General features: G+C 44.1%; 1 protein-coding gene across 3 annotated transcripts in view; it reads right to left on the reverse strand.

Annotated features, from left to right (window-relative positions):
• Window positions 1-1,506: 1,506 nt before the first annotated feature.
• The window catches only part of LOC121545130 (arf-GAP with SH3 domain, ANK repeat and PH domain-containing protein 3), a 55,956-nt gene continuing 31,578 nt past the window's right edge, over window positions 1,507-25,884 (reverse strand). Inside the window, exons 7-26 of one of the 3 annotated variants that reach the window (XM_045209213.1) lie at window positions 24,942-25,027; window positions 24,315-24,390; window positions 21,488-21,574; window positions 20,965-21,074; window positions 19,450-19,519; window positions 18,914-19,001; window positions 18,326-18,374; window positions 17,206-17,372; window positions 16,715-16,848; window positions 16,378-16,469; window positions 15,750-15,942; window positions 13,181-13,266; window positions 12,576-12,691; window positions 8,661-8,728; window positions 7,612-7,719; window positions 6,683-6,893; window positions 6,215-6,500; window positions 5,163-5,379; window positions 4,149-4,271; window positions 1,507-3,806 (exon numbers count right to left, since the gene is read on the reverse strand). In XM_045209213.1, the coding sequence (XP_045065148.1) occupies window positions 3,732-3,806; window positions 4,149-4,271; window positions 5,163-5,379; window positions 6,215-6,500; window positions 6,683-6,893; window positions 7,612-7,719; window positions 8,661-8,728; window positions 12,576-12,691; window positions 13,181-13,266; window positions 15,750-15,942; window positions 16,378-16,469; window positions 16,715-16,848; window positions 17,206-17,372; window positions 18,326-18,374; window positions 18,914-19,001; window positions 19,450-19,519; window positions 20,965-21,074; window positions 21,488-21,574; window positions 24,315-24,390; window positions 24,942-25,027 (2,442 nt within the window). In that variant the 3' untranslated portion in view covers window positions 1,507-3,731. Of the gene's footprint in view, window positions 3,807-4,148; window positions 4,281-5,162; window positions 5,380-6,214; window positions 6,501-6,682; window positions 6,894-7,611; window positions 7,720-8,660; window positions 8,729-12,575; window positions 12,692-13,180; window positions 13,267-15,749; window positions 15,943-16,377; window positions 16,470-16,714; window positions 16,849-17,205; window positions 17,373-18,325; window positions 18,375-18,913; window positions 19,002-19,449; window positions 19,520-20,964; window positions 21,075-21,487; window positions 21,575-24,314; window positions 24,391-24,941; window positions 25,028-25,884 lie in introns of all 3 variants that reach the window. The other 2 variants (XM_045209214.1, XM_041855545.2) reach the window with 2 other exon arrangements.

Below are 25,884 nucleotides of genomic sequence, written 5' to 3' on the forward strand. Positions count from 1 at the left end.
AGGCATTCTGCTCTACACTCTCCATCTTTTTATTTTTGGATACTGAAGGCCATTCATATTTTACATAATTATCTCTCAGGCGTTATGTATGAAAACAAAAGTTTCCTGCATCAATACATTGATTATAATGTAAATCCATTCTGAAAGTGACCAAACTTTCCATAATACAAATATGGAATACAGCATAAAACTGTCAGATGTTAAGTCTTCTTTAATAATCGCTGGTGGAGCTTAAAAATCACATCACATGTGGAAAGGACATAAAGAGTGCAAAACACATACTATATTACAAATACTTGCTAATAATGAAATGACAGAAATATTCCATTATATTGATAACGTAAGATAGAACTTCACAGAAACCATGTGACAAAGTCTCAACCATAGAGATCGATTCAGGATCTACAGTGGCTTGCGATAGTATTCACGCCCTTGGCATTTTTCCTATTTTGTTGAATTACAACCTGGAATTAAAATGGATTTTTGGAGGGTTTGTATCATTTGATTTACACAACATGCCTACCACATTGAAGATGCAAAATATTTTCTCTTGTGAAACAAACAAGAAATAAGACAAAAAAAACAGAAAACTTGAGCGTGCATAACTATTCACCCCCCCAAAGTCAATACTTTGTAGAGCCCCTTTTGGAGCAATTACAGCTATGGCACATCTAGCCACTGGAATTTTTGCCCATTCTTCAAGGCAAAACTGCTCCAGCTCCTTCAAGTTGGATGGGTTCCGCTGGTGTACAGCAATCTTTAAGTCATACCACAGATTCTCAATTGGATTGAGGTCTGGGCTTTGACTAGGCCATTCCAAGACATTTCAATGTTTCCCCTTAAACCACTCAAGTGTTGCTTTAGCAGTATGCTTAGGGTCCTTGTCCTGCTGGAAGGTGAACCTCCGTCCCAGTCTCAAATCTCTGGAAGACAGAAACAGGTTTCCCTCAAGAATTTCCCTGTATTTAGCGCCATCCATCATTCCTTCAATTCTGACCAGTTTCCCAGCCCCTGCCGATGAAAAACATCCCCACAGAATGATGCTGCCACCACCATGCTTCACTGTGGGAATGGTGTTCTTGGGGTGATGAGAGGTGTTGGGTTTGCGCCAGACATAGCGTTTTCCTTGATGGCCAAAAAGCTCAATTTTAGTCTCATCTGACCAGAGTACATTCTTCCATATGTTTGGGGAGTCTCCCACATGCCTTTTGGCAAACACCAAACGTGTTTGCTTATTTTTTTCTTTAAGCAACGGCTTTTTTCTGGCCACTCTTCCGTAAAGCCCAGCTCTGTGGAGTGTACGGCTTGAAGTGGTCCTATGGACAGATACTCCAATCTCCGCTGTGGAGCTTTGCAGCTTCTTCAGGGTTATCTTTGGTGTCTTTATTGCCTCTCTGATTAATGCCCTCCTTGCCTGGTCCGTGAGTTTTGGTGGGCGGCCCTCTCTTGGCAGGTTTGTTGTGATGTTCAAAGTTTTGGATTTATTTTTATATAACCCAACCCTGATCTGTACTTCTCCACAACTTTGTCCCTGACCTGTTTGGAGAGCTCCTTGGTCTTCATGGTGCCGCTTGCTTGGTGTATATATGTCTCAATGATACGAAGACATGGAAGAACAAGTGCCTTCACATAGCTCTCCATAAACTCCATTAGTCCAATAATGTAAAATAGCTTTCTTCCCTAGCTTCCTCTCCCTCACAACCACTGATCTGATAGTACCCATAAAGAAAACGATAGAGTATTGGGACGCAGCCCTATTCAAGCTCACAGTCAAACTTAAAGTGAAGCGTATATAGGGCCTGGGGGGCTCCAGCACACCTCTCATTCCTCTGTCTCAGTTGGTTTTATTGGAGTCATCAGTAGGAAACCGGGGGTTATATTTCCTTTCTTGCTCACTCAATTATTCAAAGGGTTCCTACCTCAGAGCACTGGCCCAACCCAGTAGAGTGCACTGTACTGACTGGGCCACCGCTACTCCAGATCCCATGCCTTGTTGCTCCACTGGCACAGATAAGAGTTTATAGAATCGAAGTGATGTTCACAACAAACAAGTATCATTTACATGAGAGAGAGAGAGACAGAGAGTGAGTAGTGGAACATGAGAAAGTATGGTACAGTATGTAAAGATAATGCATCGAATCTGATACTCAGCAATTTTACAACACTGGGTGATAAATGTTATATATAAATGTTTCCAACATGCAACAGATGTGTTTTTTACATTTGTACAACAGAGTGCAACATGCACTCAATGGTTTGCCCTAATCTTTCAGTCCGTCCCTGGATCCATGCACATTCATGTGATCATGCACTTATTTGCTTGTATATTTATTGGCACAGTGACTCGATCTATAGAAAGCTAAACAAACCTTCAATAACCCCCTGTCTAACTCCAGGAATGCAAACAGGCGTGGAAATACCTGCACAGCTGAAAAGCTACAGATCCTCATCTCTAAAAGGGTTGTATCGTTGTCTGTCCTACGAGAGCCCATTATGCCCATAGCAGGCATAGCTTCACTTGTGGACAGATAAACCAGTTGTATAAGACACTTAAGTCAGATCTCATACTGAGCTTTAGGTTCCCTATCAGCGGCATTAAAAAGTGCTTATGAAATTGTATTATGAGACAGTATTCTGTCGGATTCCTGGTAACAGACAACATTTTGCAGTGGAAAACAAACATGAACATTTCTTATTGGATCAGTTCAGTTAGTCTTTTCCTGTTTAAGTCCGTTTGGTGCCTATTGAATACAATCCAGCTGTGTATTTCACTGCAGTGACAGTCTCTTCCTGTACTCTGCATACTGTGTAGAGAGACTCCTCTGCCTCTGGAGACTGGAGGAAACCGAATCACCCAGGCACCAGCCAGACCTCCAGTCGGAGCTGGAGTCTGGCCCAAAACCAGCTTAGACGCTAGAGTTCCATTTCAGAGCGGCAGCCTGAGAGCCCCGGAGGCCCAGGGAGACAGGCTGGCACCCACAAAGGCACTTTGTCTGGCTTTCAGTTCCAGGTCGTTCCAGCCACAGACATCAATGCCACCGGTCACTGAGCAGGTATTCATTGCATCCGACAACTGTAAATGACATAGCATGAATCTCCTAGTCTCCTTAGTTTCCAGGAAGGCAGTGGACAATGTAGGTTATTCACCCTCTTTTATACTGGATACACAGCACACATTCTCCAGACTCACTGCAAGGTAGTCCAACAGTTATGCTCACGCACAGGCTGACACACGCACGAACACACGCACAAATTCCAGCTCCAAATTTCAACGCCAACTTCTCCAACAGTTATGTGGCTGGGGCTGTAGTTAGCGTTTTCCCCAAGCAGTGAGGTGTGGTAAATACCCTTTAATACTTGTATGTTTTACAAGTGGAGGGGTCAAAGGTGGAGGGAGGCATTTCTCATCACTCTTTTCTCATAGGGTGGCATTCCTCCCTGTGCCCCCTTTCTTTCATACTTTATTATTTTATAGTGACTTCCTTAAGTGTCTGTATGTACAATTGAGTGTATGCAGAGTCGATATAGCCCTCAGATCACAACACATCAAAGTGGTTCATAGTTCAGAATATCATATTTTTAAAAAATGACCAGGAAAGCGAGAAAGTGTTTTTGTCTTTGAATGAGCCGGTTCAAGAGCGTTCGTTCCAGCCTTTTGGTTTCCCAGGTAAGTGACGTACTAAGCGTAAGGGTAGGGCGTAGAGCTTAGGTTATTCCATGGCTATGACTAGTCAGTGCCCTAGTTTATGGACATAGTTCACTGGGAATGTCCCACTTCTGGATGGATAGCCCTCGATGTGGCCAACCTGTAGGCATAAAAACCATCAAGATGAATGACCAAATAGATGGAGAACATGGAGGGATAGATTTCAGATACAGGGAAATTAAATGTAAGGGCTATCTATGCCTTGTATTTTTTGTCTTTATGCTGAACGTGATACACCAAAGAAAAACTTCCAGTTGTTTTTTTTTCGTGATAAGATATAGCAAGAGATTTTTCTCTCAATGAGAATAGGTTAAAAAAAGAGCTAGGTTGGAAGAAAGATAAATAGCTGAACTTTGTGTTAAACCTGTTATTAAAAATGAATTAAAACATAAAACAAATACATAATGGTCAATAGGTAAATAAGAGGTGTATTTCTACTCACCCACCAGTGGGGGTCCTCGGTGGCTGTGACAACAATGACCTCATCCTTGAAGAAGGCCAGCTGGTCCGAGCCGACAGCTCTGCAGTCCACCAGCGCCTTGACCTTCTTCTGTGTGGGCCGGCTCTTAGATACCTCACACACACAGACGCACTTTACAGACACGCTCTTACACAGGCATACAGTATGTATAGAAATGCCTACTTGCTGAATGTGGAGTATAAGCAGCCAATGATATCCATGTCAGTCTTTTCAGGTATATTCTATTGCTCATATTTTCACATTGTGTTATAGTGATGCGTGGGTCAGCTGTTTGTTCACCCGCACCCACCCGCAATTGCTAATAAGCTGTCCTCAACAGCCCGACTATATGTGATAAAAATCGGAGGCCCGCACCCGACCCGCAAATATAGAAAATGCACTTTACAGTTCCCTTTTTTTCTGTAATGTATTGAACAATTACGTTTTTCTTCAACATGTATTTATTTGGCGCGCGTATATTTAGGCCCTGATGCTTAGGCTTATGCACTAATGGCAGAAGAAATACAAGAACAACCTTTATGTAGCCTATTGATATTAATTTGACAAGAATTATACATTTATGGATTTTTTTTGTTTTCTCTTTATTCAAACCACCCACCACCCACCCGCCCTTCATCCACACAATATTTAGTGACCCTAAACCCGTCCTCCCCGGATATAACGGCGGGGACTGCGGGTTATGACTCAACCCGCGCATCACTGTATAAGCACTTTATGACATCTGCTGATGTAAAAAGCTTTATAAATGAATTTGATTGATTACTATTGTCTTATACAAAAATACTGTACAGTAGTTATACGATGTTAGAACACATACTTATACGAACCACATTAGATATACACAGTAATGTTAAAGGGATAGTGTGAGGTTCTGGAAATTAAGCAGTTTTTCTACATACCCAGAGTTCGAAGAACTCATGGACCAAAAAAATGTATGTCTCTGTGTGCATGCTCGCTGTAGCCTATTATATGTACCATGGCATTTCTGCGAGGGCGCGGGGCGGGCACAGTGATGGGGGAGATGGTGGGTGCGGCTGCAGGTGTGGAGCCAGGGGCGGGGTCGTTAGTTACGAAGCTGCAGTACAGCTCCTCCTGACTGCCAAGTGCCACACAGCTGGGAGAGGTCACGGCTGTACAACATTTCCCTTGTCCTCCACTATTGTTCCTCCTGTACGACGTCGTCTTCTCTGAGCTAGGTGGGGAAGAGAGGACATGTTGGTAAAACACTCATACACTCACAAGGGCTTCATCTACTCACAGATGCATCCCTATGAGCAAAAGACGTTGGTTGAAAAGACTGCTTTTCAATGTCTTGTGCTCACTGGGATAGGACATATGGTATACTTAAGCAGTAAGTGGTGTGGTATATGGCCAATATATCACGGCTAAGGGCTGTTCTTATGCACGACGCAATGCGGAGTGCCTGGATACAGGAGTTAGCCGTGGTATATTGGCCATATACCACAAACCCCCGAGATTCCTTATTGCTATTATAAACTTGTTACCAACATAATTAGAGCAGTATAAATAAATGTTTTGTCATACCCGTGGTATATGGTCTGAAATACCACGGCTGTCAGCCAATCAGCATTCAGGGCTCGAACCAACCAGTTTATAAAATGGGATACATGAAATGTCAGTGTACTGTACATGTATGTATGTTAAGCAAAATAAATAAATGTTATCATCAATCACATTCCTTAGCATTTGAAATTGAGAAAGCAGGGGTTCATTGAGGACATTACTGTTAGAGAGTAGGCTGAATTTAATAGTTTACTGACCACCTCAGAGGAAATTCACTAGGTGCCAATAGAGGGCGCTGTAAGATAAAATAATTGTGCACTGCAGTTAACTACTGCTGCATGCTGTCCAAAAGCACACAGCAAAACAAAAGCTGTTTTCCCCAAAACAGTTCTTAGGATGGGAATTATCTTTCTTAATGGGGTTGTGACAAAACAAATGTTAGACTTTTCATGCTTCTATCAGGAAAAGGGCTTTTGAAGTTAAAAAAAATTTATTGTTATTACCTGACGGGTCCTATGTGGTTCTGAGGGGAGGTGGACTTGGTGCTGCTGTCTAAGGCCCCAGACCATGAGCCAGTATTAGCCTGACCCTCCCAGGCTACGGTTGGTCTCTGTCCCCTCACCGGACCCCCCTGGCCGTGGGGTGATCTGGGTGGCCACCCCCCCTGGGTCTGACCCTCCAACATTGGGGAGGGGGGGCTGGACTGGGGGGCAGGGTTGGAGCAGCAGCGCCGGGGGGATTTGCGGCCCCCCTCCTGGGTGGACACGGAGATCTGGGGGTCCGAGCGGCCTGGAGGTGGGGAGAGAGGGAGACGGTAGCAGGTGAGTAAGAGAGGCACAGGAACCGACTTTGCCATACAAAACAGTCTCTCAATTCATTCTTCCTTGAATAGTGGAAAGAGAAATTGAGCCCTCATTTCAGTGTTTGAAGATCTAATGGAAAGAGATTATGTGTGTGTGGCAGAGGCTCACCTCTCATGATGGCTTTAGCGGGCAGCGGCGGTGGGGGCATGAGGGCGCCAGATGGGGCACTGTTGGCGGGGGGGTTGCGGTACAGGAAGTCCACGTTCTCGTAGGTCTTACACGCCACAGGGGCGTTGGCGAAGCTCCAGCGGGAGGGCGAGGCGCCCACGCCCCCGTTATAGGGCAGAGAGGATCGCAGGTTCCTGGGTAAGAGGCTCACCTTGGGGGAAGAGCGAGGGCGACATTCATTGTTTAATGACCATAGAAGCCAAGTTCCCAGCCCTTACCCCTAGACACTTGGATCTGAAAGAACTGGAAAGGTGTAAGCAATATGATGAAAATTCCACCTAGCCTACCTTTATGGCAAAGTATCTGGCCCTGTTCGAATACTTTTTTTTTTTTTTTAAACCTTCCGTCATTGTTTCCTTGAGGTAAGAACAGATCTATAAGTGATTGGATAGGTGAAAACAAAGTGACCACGTTATTTCCACCAATCCAACCACTTCAGATGAATAATTACTTCAGGGAAAGTAAGAAGGAAGGATGCATTTCTAAAGTAATCCAACAGGGCATTTGGCTCTATCTCACCTGCTCCTGCATCTCCCCATGACTAAGTCAAGCATAATAGTGAGCGATACAAGCAGAGTGTGGTTGCACCGAGGGGAACACTAAACCCTAGTGCAGGGCTAGGCAACCCTGTTCCTGGGAGTGCTGCAGGTATTGCAGGATTTTGTTCCAACTAGGCACCACACTTGACCAAATGAGCTAATCAATCAGTAATTGCCTAAATTCAACACACCTGGTCTTCCAGGTCGGTTCAAATCAATAACATGAAGTGCCTGCAGCACTCCAGGGCCAGGGTTGCCTACCCCTGCCCTAGTGCATTGGTTGTACAGTGGTTAGTGGTTGGTTGTACAGCGGTTAGTGTGTGTGCATACCCTCTCATCCAGTTCATCTTCGCTGTCGTACATATCCTGGCTCTGTGTCTCCCACATGTACTCCACATGGATCTGACTGTTGAACTTCCCACTCTGGGCCAGCTCCAGCTACAACACAGGGATGCACACACGTCAATCGTGCAGCTACAAATCCATATTTGACTCAGAGTACAAACATACCGCAACAAGTCATTGCATGCTCCTATCAGAAGTCATTAAATGAATTAAAAAAGTCGCTCTGGATAAGAGCGTCTGCTAAATGACGTAAATGTAAAAACTTGAATATCATCCAGAAAATGAACTAACATTCTAGCTTTGGGGCAACTGTTAACACCACTGAAACCGTTGTCTCGGAACCCAGAACCAAATCTCACGTGTGCTGGCCAGCTACTTGATAATGTTAAAATGTATTCTTAAGTCTGTCACAAAAGACGATTGAAACCAGGGTTGGGGTCAATTCCAATTCAATATCAACTCTCTTCAATGCTTTTCACTTTGGAAAATGTGCATTTGGAATTGTAACTTGGCTGAATTGACTGGAATTGAAATTGACCCCAACCTTGACTGAAACAGCAACTTCAGTATCAGGTAACTTGGCTTATCCCTTTTTCAACAGGAAGGATTGGATACAGTTGTCCAGTAACAGACCCAAGGATAAGAGGACAGGAAATCAAACGGACAACACACACTGCCCATTTCTTTCATTACGGACTTTACTATGAGGATTAAGCAACGAGCTATTTGTGACAAATAATATGAGATTGTGCATGTTATTTATTGTTCCATAACTGATAGGAAGGAAGACAGGAAATTGAACAGGGTCTGAGCAGGTTTACCAGGGAGAGATAAGAGCTAGTAGGAAAATAAAGCCTGTATTAGCACTGAGAGTTGACTGTAAACTAAGGGTCAGTGGCTGCATCCCAAATTATGCCCCTTTCCCTATGTAGTGCAATAATTCTGACCAGGGCCCATAGGACTCTGGTCAAAAGTAGTGTACTATGTGGAATAGGGTGCCATTTGGGACATAGCTAGTGTCAGTCATGTCTTACCAGTTCTACACACTGGGGGTGCTGCAGTCTCCTGGCGATGTCCAGAGCTGTCTCTCCTGATGAATTCACTGGACGACGACACACACAGAGAGAAAGAAGACTAAACTAACTGTGGTATCGCTATATAATCCAATTTACAAGCACTGTGTGTGTGTATGTATTTTTATATATAGGCCAATGGTGACATTAAAACAGTTAGAGTTTAATGGCTGTGATAGGAGAAAACGGAGGATAGATCAACAACATTGTAGTTACTCCACAACACTAACCTAATTGACAGAGTGAAAAGAAGCCTGTACAAAATAAAAATATTCCAAAACATGCATCCTGTTTGCGACAAGGCACTAAAGTAATACTGCAAAAAATGTGGCAAAGCAATTAACTTTTTGTCCTGAATACAAAGTGTTATGTTTGGGCAAATCCAATACAACAAATTACTGAGTATCACTCTCCATATTTTCAAGCATAGTGTTGGCTGCATCATGTTATGGGTTTGCTTGTAATCATTAAGGACTAGGGAGTTTTTCAGGATAAAAAAGAAACAGAATGGAACTAAGCACAGGCAAAATCCTAAAGGAAAACCTGGTTAAGTCTGCTTTCCATCAGACACTGGGAGATTAATTCACCTTTCAGCAAGACAATAACCAAAAACACAAGGGCAAATCTACACTGGAGTTGCTTACCACTAAGACAGTGAATGTTCCTGTGGCCGAGTTACAGTTTTGACTTAAATCTGCTTGAAAATATATGGCAAGACTTGAAAATGTTTGTCTAGCAATGATCAACAACCAATTTGACAGAGCTTGAAGAATTTTGAAAAGAATAATGGCCATATGTTGCACAATACAGGTGTGGAAAGCTCTTAGAGACTTACCCAGAAAGACTCACAGCTGTAATTACTGCCAAAGGCGCCTACAGAGTATTGACTCTTGGGTGTGAATACTTATGAAAATGAAAGATTTCTGTATTTAATTTTCAATAAATGTGCAAAGATTGATTAAAACATGTTTTCACTTTGTCATTATGGGGTATTGTGTGTAGATCGATGGGTGAGAAAAAAATATTTCATCCATTTTTTAATACAGGCTGTAACAACAAAATGTGGAATAAGTCAGGGGGTATGAATACTTTGAAGGCACACATATACATAAAAAAAATATATATATATATGTGTGTGTGTATGTATGTATGTATACTGTTGATGTCGGAAGTTTACATACACTTAGGTTGGAGTCATTAAACATCGTTTTTCAACCACTCCACACATTTCTTGTTAACAAACTATCATTTTGGCAAGTTGGTTAGGACATCTACTTTGTGCATGACACAAGTCATTTTTCCAACAATTGTTTACAGTCAGATAATTTCACTTATAATTCACTGTATCACAATTCCAGTGGGTCAGAAGTGTACATACACTTAGTTGACTGTGCCTTTAAACAGCTTGGAAAATTCCAGAAAATGATGTCATGGCTTTAGAAGCTTCTGATAGGCTAATTGACATAATTTGAGTCAATTGGAGTTGTACCTGTGGATGTATTTCAAGGCCTACCTTCAAACTCAGTGCCTCTTTGCTTGACATCATGGGACAATCAAAAGAAATCAGCCAAGACCAGAAATAAAATTGTAGACCTCCACAAGTCTGGTTCATCCTTGGGAACAATTTCCAAACACCTGAAGGTACCACGTTCATCTGTACAAACAATAGTATGCAAGTATAAACACCATGGGACCACATAGCCGTCTCCCGAGTGGCGCAGTGGTCTAAGGCACTGCATCGCAGTGCTAGCTATGCCACTAGAGATCCTGGTTCGAATCCAGGCTCTGTCGTAGCCTGCCGCGACCGGGAGACCCATGGGGTGGCGCACAATTGGCCCAGCGTCGTCCAGGGCAGGGGAGGGAATGGCCGGTAGGGATGTAGCTCAGTTGGTAGAGCATGGTGTTTGCAACGCCAGGGATGTGGGTTTGATTCCCACGGGGGGCCAGTGAGAAAAATATATTTAAAAAAATTAAAAAAATTTAAAAAATGTATGCACTCACTAACTGTAAGTAGCTCTGGATAAGAGCGTCTGCTAAATGACTAAAATATAAAATGTAATACCACTCAGGAAGGAGACGCGTTCTGTCTCCTAGAGATTAACGTACTTTGGTGCGAAAAGTGCAAATCAATCCCAGAACAACAGCAAAGGACCTTGTGAAGATGCTGGAGGAAACAGGTACAAAACTATCTATATCCACAGTAAATCGAGTCATATGTCGACATACAGTGAGGGAAAAAAGTATTTGATCCCCTGCTGATTTTGTACATTTGCCCACTGACATGATCAGTCTATAATTTTTTAAAAGTGAGAGACAGAATAACAACAAAAAATCCAGAAAAACGCATGTCAGAAATTGTATACATTGATTTGCATTTTAAATGAGGGAAATAAGCATTTGACCCCCTCTCAATCAGAAAGATTTCTGGCTCACAGGTGTCTTTTATACAGGTAACGAGCTGAGATTAGAGCACACTCTTAAAGGGAGTGCTCCTAATCTCAGTTTGTTACCTGTATAAAAGACACCTGTCCACAGAAGCAATCAATCAATCAGATTCCAAACTCTCCACCATAGCTAAGACCAAAGAGCTCTCCAAGGATGTCAGGGACAAGATTGTAGACCTACACAAGGCTGGAATGGGCTACAAGACCATCGCCAAGCAGCTTGGTGAGAAGGTGACATCAGTTGGTGCGATTATTCGCAAATGGAAGAAACACAAAAGACCTGTCAATCTCCCTCGGCCTGGGGCTCCATGCAAGATCTCACCTCGTGGAGTTGCAATGATCATGAGAACGGTGAGGAATCAGCCCAGAACTACACGGGAGGATCTTGTCAATGATCTCAAGGCAGCTGGGACCATAGTCACCAAGAAAACAATTGGTAACACACTACGCCGTGAAGGACTGAAATCCTGAAGCGCCCGCAAGGTCCCCCTGCTCAAGAAAGCACATATACAGGGCCGTCTGAAGTTTGCCAATGAACATCTGAATGATTCAGAGGAGAACTGGGTGAAAGTGTTGTGGTCAGATGAGACCAAAAATCGAGCTCTTTGGCATCAACTCAACTCGCCGTGTTTGGAGGAGTAAGAATAATGCCTATGACCCAGAGAACACCATCCCCACCGTCAAACATGGAGGTGGAAACATTATGCTTTGGGGGTGTTTTTCTACTAAGGGGACAGGACAACTTCACCGCATCAAAGGGACGATGGACGGGGCCATGTACCGTCAAATCTTGGGTGAGAACCTCCTTCCCTCAGCCAGGGCATTGAAAATGGGTCGTGGGTGGGTATTCCAGCATGACAATGACCCAAAACACACGGCCAAGGCAACAAAGGAGTGGCTCAAGAAGAAGCACATTAAGGTCCTGGAGTGGCCTAGCCAGTCTCCAGACCTTAATCCCATAGAAAATCTGTGGAGGGAGCTGAAGGTTTGAGTTGCCAAACAGCCTCGAAACCTTAATGACTTGGAGAAGATCTGCAAAGAGGAGTGGGACAAATCCCTCCTGAGATATGTGCAAACCTGGTGGCCAACTACAAGAAACGTCTGACCTCTGTGATTGCCAACAAGGGTTTTGCCACCAAGTACTAAGTCATGTTTTGCAGAGGGGTCAAATACTTATTTCCCTCATTAAAATGCAAATTAATTTATAACATTTATTTTTTTTGACATGCGTTTTTCTGGATTTTTTTGTTGTTATTCTGTCTCTCACTGTTCAAATAAACCTACCATTAAAATTATAGACTGATCATCTCTTTGTCAGTGGGAAAATGTACAAAATCAGCAGGGGATCAAATACTTTTTCCCCCTCACTGTATGTGTGTTTGTACAGGTGTGTGTGTGTGTGTGTGTGTGTGTGTAGGTGTGTACCAGGTACCTGTGTGGAGGACAGCCTTTCCTTTGAGCAGCAGTTTGAGGCACTCTGTTTTGTGGTGCTGGGCGCTGTAGTGTAGAGCAGTGTTCCCCTCTCGAGTCCTCTTCTCTAGACAGCCACTGTTATGTGGGGATAGTTGGAGTCAATTATGTACATGTAGGCCTATGTCTTTGGCGGCTGGTGTATGTAAGACAGTACTAATGTTAAGTACTGGTGACTAGGGTTGCAAAATTCCAGTAACTTTCCCAAAATTCCCAGGTTTTCCAGGAATAAGCAGGAAATTCAGAATCCCCCAACCAGGACTTCTGTTCAGGAGGGTGCAACGTTACAGAACTTTCAGATAGAAATTCATATATAGAGCAGATCTGATCACATTTCTATCTGCAACGTTCTAAACATTTCACCTTACTGAATACACCCCTGGGCTGTTTCTGAACATGTTATTAGCCGTCAAATACTTGCTTCCTCCTTCCTTGTTCCCCAAAGGGAACGAGCTGTGGTAAGGACGGTTCCCCTGAGTTGTACTCAGCTGGGGAAGACGCTGAGACTGCTACGCTAGCACACTGACGTTAGTTCCATATGTATTGAGGGCCTGGGGGCTCGCTCACCTGTTCTGAATGAGGAAGTCCACCAGGGCTAGAGAACTCCTGTCCTCCAGCCTGACAGCCAAGTGAAGAGCTGTCTCTCTCAGATCCTAGAACAGACAAACTCATTAAGCACTGTGTATATACAGTGGGGAGAATAAGTATTTGATACACTGCCGATTTTGCAGGTTTTCCTACTTACAAAGCATGTAGAGGTCTGTAATTTTTATCATAGGTACACTTCAACTGTGAGAGACGGAATCTAAAACAAAAATCCAGAAAATCACATTGTATGATTTTTAAGTAATTAATTTGCATTTTATTGCATGACATACGTATTTGATCACCTACCAACCAGTAAGAATTCCAGCTCTCACAGACCTGTTAGTTTTTCTTTAAGAAGCCCTCCTGTTCTCCACTCATTACCTGTATTAACTGCACCTGTTTGAACTCGTTACCTGTATAAAAGACACCTGTCCACACACTCAATCAAACAGACTCCAACCTCTCCACAATGGCCAAGACCAGAGAGCTGTGTAAGGACATCAGGGATAAAATTGTAGACCTGCACAAGGCTGGGATGGGCTACAGGACAATAGGCAAGCAGCTTGGTGAGAAGGCAACAACTGTTGGCGCAATTATTAGAAAATGGAAGAAGTTCAAGATGACGGTCAATCACCCTCGGTCTGGGGCTCCATGCAAGATCTCACCTCGTGGGGCATCAATGATCATGAGGAAGGTGAGGGATCAGCCCAGAACTACACGGCAGGACCTGGTCAATGACCTGAAGAGAGCTGGGACCACAGTCTCAAAGAAAACCATGAGTAACACACTACGCCGTAATGGATTAAAATCCTGCAGCGCACGCAAGGTCCCCCTGCTCAAGCCAGCACATGTCCAGGCCCGTCTGAAGTATGCCAATGACCATCTGGATGATCCAGAGGAGACAAAAATATAGCTTTTTGGTCTAAACTCCACTCGCCGTGTTTGGAGGAAGAAGAAGGATGAGTACAACCCCAAGAACACCATCCCAACCGTGAAGCATGGAGGTGGAAACATCATCCTTTGGGGATGCTTTTGTGCAAAGGGGACAGGACGACTGCACCGTATTGAGGGGAGGATGGATGGGGCCATGTATCGCGAGATCTTGGACAGCAACCTCCTTCCCTCAGTAAGAGCATTGAAGATTGGTCGTGGCTGGGTCTTCCAGCATGACAACGACCCGAAACACACAGCCAGGGCAACTAAGGAGTGGCTCCGTAAGAAGCATCTCAAGGTCCTGGAGTGGCCTAGCCAGTCTCCAGACCTGAACCCAATAGAAAATCTTTGGAGGGAGCTGAAAGTCCGTATTGCCCAGCGACAGCCCCGAAACCTGAAGGATCTGGAGAAGGTCTGTATGGAGGAGTGGGCCAAAATCCCTGCTGCAGTGTGTGCAAACCTGGTCAAGACCTACAGGAAACGTATGATCTCTAATTGCAAACAAAGGTTTCTGTACCAAATATTAAGTTCTGCTTTTCTGATGTATCAAATACTTAACTTAATAAAATACAAATTAATTACTTAAAAATCATACAATGTGATTTTCTGGATTTCTGTGAGATTCCGTCTCTCACAGTTGAAGTGTACCTATGATAAAAATGACAGACCTCTACATGCTTTGTAAGTAGGAAAACCTGCAAAATCGGCAGTGTATCAAATACTTGTTCTCCCCACTGTATATGTGTGTATGTGTGACTGTCTGTAAAAAGGGTGTGTGAGCTGTGTGTGCGCGCGTGATGAATGAGTAATACAATGAGCTACTCCCTCAGCTCTCTGGAGACATGAGCTCTGACCCAAAAAGCTGAAATAATAAATGAGAGCCTGCCAACACAGACACACAGCGAGAGACACACGCACACACAGAATGTGTGGATGTCAGTGCTATTGCACACCTTGCCAGAGTGGAAAACAGCAGATGGGCGAATTTGATAAAAGAAAGAAGAAAAGAGAGGGAACGTAAGATTTTAACAAGAGGAGATGACAGGATGGAGGGGTGAAAAATGAGAACGATAGATTGAGTCCGATTAGAGAGAGAGAAGGGAGTGGTAGACTAAATACAGTACTGAGCCTTCTAACTAACCACTCAGATGCCTCACACACACACTTCATTAAGTTCACACAAACAGAGAGAAATTGACAACATAAAAACATAGGGACATTTATGACATTACGTGTAGAATAATTGTAGTCTATTTTGGGACACTGCATCCACAGCAGTCTTCGGAGAAAACCAGCCCGCCATAGAATACAACAGAATACTCTAATAGTACAGCTGGCTGAATCAAACCCATAGAGGAATGATGTTAAATAGAGCCTTCCAGCATAAGCTAGCTGTTTAAATCATATGGGGACAACCAGCTGCCTTTTTAATTATTTCACAGCTCTTTACATTAGAAACAGCATCCTAATGATGCCCGCGAGGCACACACTTCAAAGCTTCCACTGGGAAATGATCTTAGGAATTTCGTATGTTTATTGTCTCTCTGTCTGTCTGTCTGTACCTGTCTGTCTGACTTCCTGTCCTCCTACCTGCCTGCGTCTCCTTTAACAGTACCTGTCCTTCAGGCTGTGCTAGCGGTTTGGCCAGGTCCTCTCCCTGGGCGTGTAGTTGCAGCAGGGCGGTGAGGTCCCGGCTCGTCACGGCATCGTACACCCGCCACGGCTCACCCTCCTCCCTTTCCCGGTCCCTGCGCAGCACGTAGCGCCGCTCGGCATACTTCGCCACGATGTACTCCTTCCTGGCATTCCTAGTTTCACAACGGGACACACACAGAGCCATAGGTATTTTCCGAAACTGGCAAACAAACTCTCCCCCACGTTGGCACCGGGTTGAGGTCAAATTCCATTTCAAGTCAGTCGATTCAAGAACTGAGGTTGGCACCAAACATTCCATAACAATGTTCTCATTTGTCCCGTGTAGCTCAGTTGGTAGAGCATCGCGTTTGCAACGCCAGGGTTCTGGGTTCGTTTCCCACGGGGGGCCAGTATGATTTTTTTTTTTTGTAAGTCGCTCTGGATAAGACCGTCTGCTAAATAACTAAAATGAAGAAAAAACACACTAAAACGTCATTGGTTTTTGAATTTTTGGTGCCAATATGGCATGTCAAACTGTGTCACCTTAAACTAAGATTGCCCCACCAATGACTACATGACTGAAGCACAAGGCCCTATAATGAACTCACATGTCACTCTGGGGGAGAGGTTTGATGGAATCATTGGGAAGATTGGCCTCCATGATGTCATTGAACCGCGTGTTGCCTATACTGACCGCCAGCTGTGGACAGACAGACAGAGAAGCAGACAGACAAACGGAAGGAGTTAGAGAAGTATGCATACAAGTAATTCATATGCATGACAGGTTTAGAAGTTCAACTGACCAGCTAATGAACCTGGGTTGTCGTCACAACTTAAGACTGTGTTAGCCTGCTGAGCTTAGATGATATCTCTAGAGGTCACAGAACTACCTCCACGACAGAAGCTCTTGTTGAAGTCTAGAATTTGTGTGTGTGTGTGTGTTACCAGTAGTTCTGAAGTGCTGAGCATATCCAGTGTGAGGGACTGGATCCTAGAGTAATGGACTCCCAACTCCCTGTGGATCCCAGAACACTCTATACATGTCAGGATGCCCAGGTTAGTGGAGAGCCAGGTAGGATCTGTTGACAACATGAGGAATGGAGTCAGTGTATTCAAATACTCGGATTGTCATGTTGTTACACAATGCACAGAGAAACTGTGATGGAATGAGCAAAACTGTGTTTAAAATGGCCCCCACATTTAGTAAAGCTTCACATTTTTGTCAGGGACGGTCCAGACATTAGCGAGCACAAATTTGTCCCTGTATTAAAAAGTAGGAAAATATAATATACAGTGGACTGTATACTATTTAGGGCCAGGGTTTTTTTCCTGACCATGAGACCTGACCAGAAAATAACTCTTGGCCCTTGGTATAGTCTCTTTTTAAGTCTCTCTCTCTGGCCAAGGCCTCTACCCCAGGCCTCCTCCTGTCTCACCGTGGGCTCCACAGTCGGCGCAGGCCTCGTTGCCGGGCATGCGTCTGAGCTCGGTGATGACGGCCCTGGCCAGCTCCTGCAGCCCAGAGTCCTGGAACTGCAGCTGGTCGCCGCCCAATGCCGTGTTCAGGGCCTCCTCCTTACTGTTCTGCAGCACTGACACCCAACTGTAGGGAGAGGGTGGGAGAGGAACACAGAGACACAGACAGAAACGGACAGAGGGAGACAGACGGAGGGGTAAACAATGCAATTTAACTTTTATACAGTATGTATTGTCGTACAAGTCGTTCTTTTTGGATAGGGCTTGTTTTTATGGAACTACATCTACATTTGAAATGTTTATTTTATGGAACTACTTTAATGTAACCAAATGCACTTCAAAAGCACCCACCTGCCCACATTAGTCCTTTGTGCAGCTGTGTGTCTAACGCAAGTATAGAGTTATACTGTACCACCGCTATAAGCTTGGCACGTTCACACCGCAGTAAACCTATTATTATACTGTACCCCCCCCGTTTCTTTCCGTTGCTTTCGTTTCAGCCGAACCTCTCTCCCTCCTTCCTCCCCACAGATGACATCAAAAGAAAGGCAGAATCTGAAGCCCACATAGAGGAGTGGAGGAAGAGAGGAGAGAAACCCCCTACTCAGCTCTGTGGGCTCCAGAGAGAGGTCCCCACCCCAAACCAGCTGGCCTTTCTTTCTTTCTTTCTTTCTCTCTCCTCTCTTTATCTCTCTCTGACAGCCCTATTCTCTCGATACATTGCCCCTCCCTCTCAATTGGAGTGTGTGTGTCAAATTACAGTCTCGCTTATTGAATGCTCCTCTCATCTGCTTTCTGTAACCTCACTATCCGTTCCTCTCTCAATTTAACTCTTTTTCGCTTTCTGAAAGAAACATTGTATCCGTTTCTCTCCATCGCTCCCTCTCTCAATGTCCCTCAGTAATGTAACTGCATCCCTCTCTACATTGTATCGGTCTCTCTCTGAAATAAATACTATATCGTATCTCTCTCACTCTCTCTTTCTGAATGGCTCAATCATGGAACAAGTCTTTACTTGCTCCTCAGTCTATTTGGAACAATGCTTGTTTAGAATATGAGGGACTCCAGTGCTGTGCTTACATCTTGCATTCCTGCTCGTCCTCGGCTTGGAAATGGTAGGTCCGATTGTCTGGAGAGGAGAGACAGAGGAAAGATGGGTGTGAACGTAGAGGGAGAGGAGAGATGAAAGGAGAAGGAGGAGAAGGAAAGGAGAGCTAGAGAGAGTGCAGTAGGCGACATACCAAGGGATACATTACAGGGGGAAAACCTGATCCAGAGGCACAGATAGAGAGAAACCGTTGAGGGAGACCCGCCTCTCTGCACCTGCTTTCCATTACATACACACGGGCTTAGACAAAGAAACGCACGCACGCATGTGCGTACACACACAAACACGTATATATGCAAACGCCCACACTGCAACATTACAAATTAATCACAGTAAATATTACTACAATTTGTTCCAAGAGCATAAAACATAACTAGTGATAACTTATAACTATACAAATTAAACAAAACAATGGGGTTAATGTCCATCCAGATGCAAGGAAATTGAAAAAATAGCAACTTCAGCAAAAAGAGTCTCTTTACACGTGTACAGCTCAGCCCATAGGTATGTGGACAAAGGTGACGGGTCAAGGGTGAGAGATCAAGGAGGGGTGAACCTACGTGTGACCAGGTCAAAGGTCCTCCTCTCCTCGGGGTTGGGGCGCACCTGACAGGTCAGAAGGTTGAGCTTAGCCGGTGGTCGGTTTATCTGTGGAACCAACGACACTGCGGTCAATTCTCACTCTAGGGTCGACCAGAACCGTACCGTGCTGGCTTAGAGATGGTCTTTTCACATGGTATTTTCCAGCATGGTTCCAACAACTATGGTACATGCAGGGCAGCACAGTACAACTTGGCTTAAAAGTACAGAGAAGAGTGCTACTTGATACCAGACTGAAAAGCTATTGAGGGGTATATTTCTAGGGCATCAGCAACCTGGCGACGGATTTAAAGTTACAGGTAGTCAGGTATACACTTGTTGGAGGATTACTTTTGCCAGTGAGCTTTACTGTATGGTTTATGGGATACAGGAAATGAGACAGATGTTGGTTACGTTCCAAATGGTACCTTATTCCCTATATATTGCCCTGGTCAAAAGTAGTGCACTATATAGGGAATAGGGTGCCATTTGAGACGTAGCCGTTGTCGAGTCTCACCGTGCTGTGGGAGATGGTCAGACAGCCGTACTTGACGCCACACTTTCTCTTCTGCCACACCTTCCTAATCCTGGAGATGCAGAGACAGACCACAGTCTAAGTCAGGCATAACCTTATAGTAGATCTACCATCAAGTTAACTCGTCATTTGTTGGAATACAAGTTAGGGAAACTAACTGACTCACACCCCCCCCATGTTATCACACTGTAATCTAATGCTCTGAGAACGAGGACAGAACAGGGGAGAGAGGGGCTAGAATGGAGACATAGGCCTGCTTTGGACTTCCAGAATCCCTCTCGGAGTGTCCCGGTCTCTTTTTCTCTCTCGTTATCTCCTTCTCTATCCCCTCTCTCACCCCTCCCTCGCTCCCCATCTCCTCCCCTTTTCTCTCTCTGCATGACATGGCTTAGCTGGAGGAGCTGGAACCACTCATCCAGCCAGGACTCTCAGCCTGGATCCAAACCCCAAAATAATGAAGACCAGCTGGGGCTGACATGGCACTGTGCTTCCCAGCCTCTCCATCTCATTGTCACGTTCCACCCGGCTACATATCCCTTATTAACCCCCCCCCTTCTCCCTTCTCCTCCTCCTCCCCCATCCCCAAACCATATTCTAGCCTCTCCAAGGAAGATGCAGTCAGCAGGCAAGTCTTGGGGCTTGGCCTTACCTTAGCCCTAACCCTGCCTAGGCCTGCTCCCATGTCAGGCCCCATGGACATCATGATATTGTACACATGTTACATTTAAGTCATTTAGCAGACGCTCTTATCCAGAGCGACTTACAGTTAGTGAGTGCATAAATTTTTCATACTACACATATGTATTAATGATATCATTGGTCAGGGCCCCAGTAGCTTTATGGGCCAGAACCCCTGAATCAGAGCAATTTAAAGTGAATATAGTATAGGCCACAAAACAGCCTGTGGAATCCTAGCCTGGTCCCAGATCTACATTTTACATTTTTACATTTTAGTCATTTAGCAGACGCTCTTATCCAGAGCGACTTACAGTTAGTGAATACATATTTTTTTATACTGGCCCCCCGTGGGAATCGAACCCACAACCCTGGCGTTGCAAACGCCATGCTCTATCAACTGAGCTACATCCCTGCCGGCCATTCCCTCCCCTACCCTGGACGACGCTGGGCCAATTGTGCGCCGCCCATGAGTCTCCCGGTCGCGGCCGGCTGCGACAGAGCCTGGATTCGAACCAGGATCTCTAGTGGCACAGTTAGCACTGCGATGCAGTGCCTTAGACCACTGCGCCACTCAGGAGACTTAGGAGATCTGTCTTGCAAAATCCTATGTTCACTGTCAATGACCATAGCAGTTTTTAAGACAGCACAAACCGATCTGGGACCAGGCTTTGTGGGATCCTCCTATTGGGGATTAATGGTACGGTGTGTGTGTATGTGTGCATGTGTCTCATGGTACGTGGAATTGGAGCCGCGTGTTGTCAGTGTATATACATTGTCAGTATATTTATCAGTATTTTGACCTTCTCCACACAGACTCACCCGTCACTCCTCTTCTGTAGGAAGCCTGACTTCTCCGTGCCATACTTCTTGTTGCCTTGAGGTTGGTGTATGCTGTATCCGTTGCCCGAGTTCTTTCTGTTCAGGTATTCCTATCACAAAACAGTAGAGTGACTTAGTCCCAAAAAATAGTTTTAGAACAATATTAAAAAGCAAGATAGACTACGGTTTATTGAATGACACTGGAACAATAAAAAGGTAGCACATTCTTATTGAACAAGCAGAGGTAGTCGAGGCCCCGTGTAGCTCAGTTGGTAGAGCATGGTGCTTGCAACGCCAGGGTTGTGGGTTCGTTTCCCACGGGGGGCCAGTATGAAAATGTATGCACTCACTAACTAACTAAGTCGCTCTGGATAAGAGTGTCTGCTAAATGACTAGAATGTCAAATGTAAAATGTAGTCCCTCTCTGTTTCAGTCCATTTTCTTCCGTTTGGTGCCTGATGAACATGGCCCAGCACAGAATGTGTATAGAGGTGTTTGAGTTGTGTAGGGGTGGAAACCGTACCTCTTTCCCCTCCACCTGTAGCAGCAGCCTAAGGGAGTCTCGTAGCTGAGAGAGCTGCCTCACCTCCTCGTCCTGGCCCTGTCGCACCTACAGCACACACACAAAGGACAGATCAGATCAGTGTGTTAGCTAAATACTATCTACTGTATCGAATACAAACACACATTGATTTGGATTTGGGAGGGAGTTTGACGTTGATTGCAGCTTTGGGCACAACACCAACCTTTTCCCAGAAAATAGTGGCTGTGGGATGGGATGCTTTGTTGATATGGCCTCTGTAAAACCAAGTTTTGCATAACGTTGCAAGTGTAACAGAGTGTAACAGAGCTAGAACACTACAACGCTCTCTGGTTTCTGGGGCCCCCATCTTAGTCTGATCCCAGATCTGTTTGTGCTGTCTTGCCAACTCCTAGACCCCACAAACCACCAGGCTAGCCTAGTACCACCCCTATCTGCCCTGTCGCATTAATGAATCATGAAAAAGGCCAAACCAGTATCTTTTCCTAATACTTCCTTGAACATGAGAAATAAAGAGCCTGAGCTTGCCCCCTTTTGGACCAAGCAGAACAAGAAGAACCACCGACACGCTCATTAAAGTCAAGTGTCCTTTACTAATACCGTGCCTGATGCCAGAGTAGGGTTTTATGTAATCTATCACAAAACATCTAGTGGCCCTTTTGAGTACTTCAGATTATCACAGGTGTCTGTAATAATCTCTGGCCCTTTGTGTGAGTTTATCACGTGTAAAATATATGACAATTAAATAAGACGATTTTTTAAATAAAATAGAATGACAAAGCTTTAAAACATTCTAAATATAAACCATCAACTTAGTGAATACCATTTGCGTTTCATTTGTGTTTAATATGAGGGTTTCAGCATGAAATATCCTTTATATTTACACACTTTAATTGATTTTACTATGTCAATATGTATTAGTTGTCAACGTTTTGGCGTCAAATTGGTGGCAGCCAATAGTTGGAAGAGTTGCAGAGTTAAAGGTGCAATGTGTGACTTTTTGGACGACCCGACCAAATTCACATAGAAATGTGTGTGTTTCATTCTCATTGAAAGCAAGTCTAAGAAGAGGTAGATCTGTTCTATGTGCGCCATTTCTATGCTTCCCGTTCTTCTGTTTCATTTTCGCGTCTTTTACTTTCAGTTTTGTACACCAGCTTTAAACAGCTGAAAATACAATATTTTTGGTTATGGAAAATATTTTTCAAAGCAGTTTAGATGGTACAATGATGACTTGCTTGTTTTGTCACAAACTGAAATTAGGCAAACTATTAGAATTTTGCAACCAGGAAATGGCGGAACGATTTCTGCATAGTGCATCTTTAATTGAAAATAATGCCATTGTTGAATAGATGCTTTTTTCATTAATTAGGCTATTTTCTCTTGAACCATATGGTCTATCTACTAGAAATGAATGGGAAATATGGACACAGATATGAAAAATGAATTCTATATTAATACATTAAAAAAAAAAAGTTATTCAAGTATAAATTACCAAAGTTACGATAGATTGCCATAGATTTTCTGTTAATTACCAAAATTGAGGATTCTGGTAACTTTGGTAAATTACCGGTAGCTTTGCAACCCTATGGCAGAGAAAGAAAGAGGGAGACAGAGAGAGACAGACAGAGACAGCCAACACACATGCGAGAGAGTTGACCTTAGCTTAGATAAGCAAATCTAGGTCATTAGGTCTACCAGGCCGTCCCATTATAGCCACCACCGTACAGATTCAGCTAGGTTTATAAAACAAAGACTATCATTTCCACATTGGCAACCATTCTCTGTTACCTTGTGATTGTCTAGTTTGGCTGTTGGGGGAGGGGGTAAAGGGTTTGGAAACCTGTCTAGGCGGTTATAGTGGAAGGGGAGTGTGCTTCCACTGAAATTGGGAATTGCATCAAATAGCAGCCTGTGGGTTGGCAAAGTCTGGGAGGAGATAGGTTGTTGAGGGTTAAGAGGGTTGGTTGTTAAAGAGGAATTTGACTGTAGCTAACAACTGTTGTCGGTCTATGAGGTTTACAGTTGTCTGCTAGTGATGTGTTATCTGTTATTGTGTCTGTACTGGGCTTCCATAGGCAGTTGGAAATCTGTGGGGGGTTGTTAGTGTGTGTGCTTTCGTGAGCGTGCATGACCGTCAGACAGCCGGCTAGACACACACTGAGAGAAGCCCTAAAACCTAACCTTTCACTAACCCTATTCTAAACAGACAAGGGTCTCTCGTTTCAGATTTACACAGTTACATGGCTATGACTAAGTTTAAAATATTTCACAATCTTCAGACAGCTTAACTGCCAACACAACCACCTGTACAAGCAGTAGTATAACGGTAGTCACCATAGAAATATAATCTAGATTATATTTCTATGGTAGTCACATGGTAGAGAAGACATGGTTCGTATCATAGTTCCACAACACTATTTACTAAACTTAGCTTCAGAAAGAAGGTCAGCAGTTGGAATGGAATCTGACCTTTGACCCAGACAGTAAATCTGTGGTGACTGACTTACGTTCTAGATAAGATAGCACACTCAAAACAAAGGTGAGGGAAATGCATAGAAATAGAATTACTAGAAGGGGATTTCCCATTCAAGTCAACATACTGGGAAATGTGCCCGTAGTTATTTCTTTATGACTGGGGCCTCGCTAGGCTTGTGGACATTCCAGTTAAATCCTCTCATGTGGATGGAGAGACTGATTGACAAACAGATAGACAGACAAAGGTAGTAACATTTCACTTAAATCCTCTCGTACGGGAAGGCGAAACTGACTGACAAACAGGTAGACAAAACATAAAAATAGTTATTACCGTGTGGACAGACGCAGCCAGCTTCTCCACAAAGGGACAAAGGTTCTCTGCAGCTTTCAGGCCGTCCTGGAAGAAACTGAGACAAGACAACAACGCTGAGTCATTGGTGGATGTCGGCCTTAACACTCAGGTACATGACCCCAAAAACTCACGCACAGGCATGCACACAGGTTATAAGAGCTCCTAGCATACCAAGTAGAACAAACACTACATATGCAACAAATAGTTAAGTACCGTGGCAATAGCTAGTAAAAGGAAGACAAAACTGAACAGCCACAACATTTTACACCAGAAGCCACAGTAACATTCCTGAGGTAAACCCTTTGTGGTGGTGCTACTCTGTGTTGTAGCTGGGAAACTCAACAGTAGGTTGCATATGAAAGCCATATGCTTTACCATAAGTCCCTTTGTTCTTTCATGCCAAACCGAACCAGCTCTGATATTTTCTTTACACATTATCCTCAAGCACAGTTCCACTAACTATATAATGGACTATAACCAGGCCAATGCAGTCCCGTCCAGCGCAGCTTGGTTTGGATGTGTAACCTGGCCAGACCAGTACAGCTTGGCTCGGTTTGGCTCAATAACTTGAAAAGGGCATGAATGCAGCATAGAAGGAGAACTTACTTGAGCTGGGCCTGGAAGTACTTGATGAGACTCTGGAGCAGGTCTGGACCCTGGCGTACCTTCAGTTCCTGGATCTTTAGCAAGTACTGGACAAACCAGAGGATGTAGGATTAGTAACCATGGTTACAGAGCTTAGGTTTAGGTTAGGTTGCTTAGGTTCCGAAACGGTCACACTGGTTATAGACCACAATTAAGTTGTGCATCATTTTACTGATTCAACCAGTCACTCATTAACCCTGGTTTAGAGAAATGTACTGTATATTTGAATAGGGTGTGGAGTTTTTCCTGACCATTGTGACTTGACTAGGAAAACGTCCTGGCCTTCATTGTCACATCATGGTCAGGAAAAATGCTGGCCCTTAATATAAACAAGTCTTTCTTCTGTCGAAGACCATATGGTTCTCAGGACTTAGCCCAAACATGAAATAACACAGAACAAATTCAGGGTGTGTCTTTTCCCTGATCCATGTTTGAAGTCTTAATGTTGCTTTAAAAAAGGTAGGAAAAAGCCTTGGGAGCCAGCTGTAGGAGCTCGCTGCTGCTTCTGGAAGGAATGACTGCAGTCTGCTTCGTCTCTGCTCCATAAAGCCTTGTTTAAAGCCATCTGTCTGCGGCTGTGCTCGGTCATGTTCATTAGGCAACAAACAAGAAAAAAAACGATAAAACAGCGATGTACAACCTCGAATTATCCAATAAGAAAGATTTTTGCTTTCTGATAAATGTTTTAAACGTTTTCTGTTGCGTGCCCTGATGAATACGACCCAGGCGAGAGCCTTGGAGGAAGGGGAAAAATTCCCCTCTTCTATCCATCTCAGCAGCTGACCTCACAGAGAGAGTGCAACTAAATAACAAATTCCCCTACGCTCGTAAAGTGTAACTGTGGGCTACAACCTTAACTGAGCTTAGCTTTGGAGTCAGTACAATAGTGTTAGCGTGGTACCGA

Source organism: Coregonus clupeaformis, chromosome 29 (assembly GCF_020615455.1).
Source record: "Coregonus clupeaformis isolate EN_2021a chromosome 29, ASM2061545v1, whole genome shotgun sequence".
Lineage (NCBI taxonomy): Eukaryota > Metazoa > Chordata > Actinopteri > Salmoniformes > Salmonidae > Coregonus > Coregonus clupeaformis.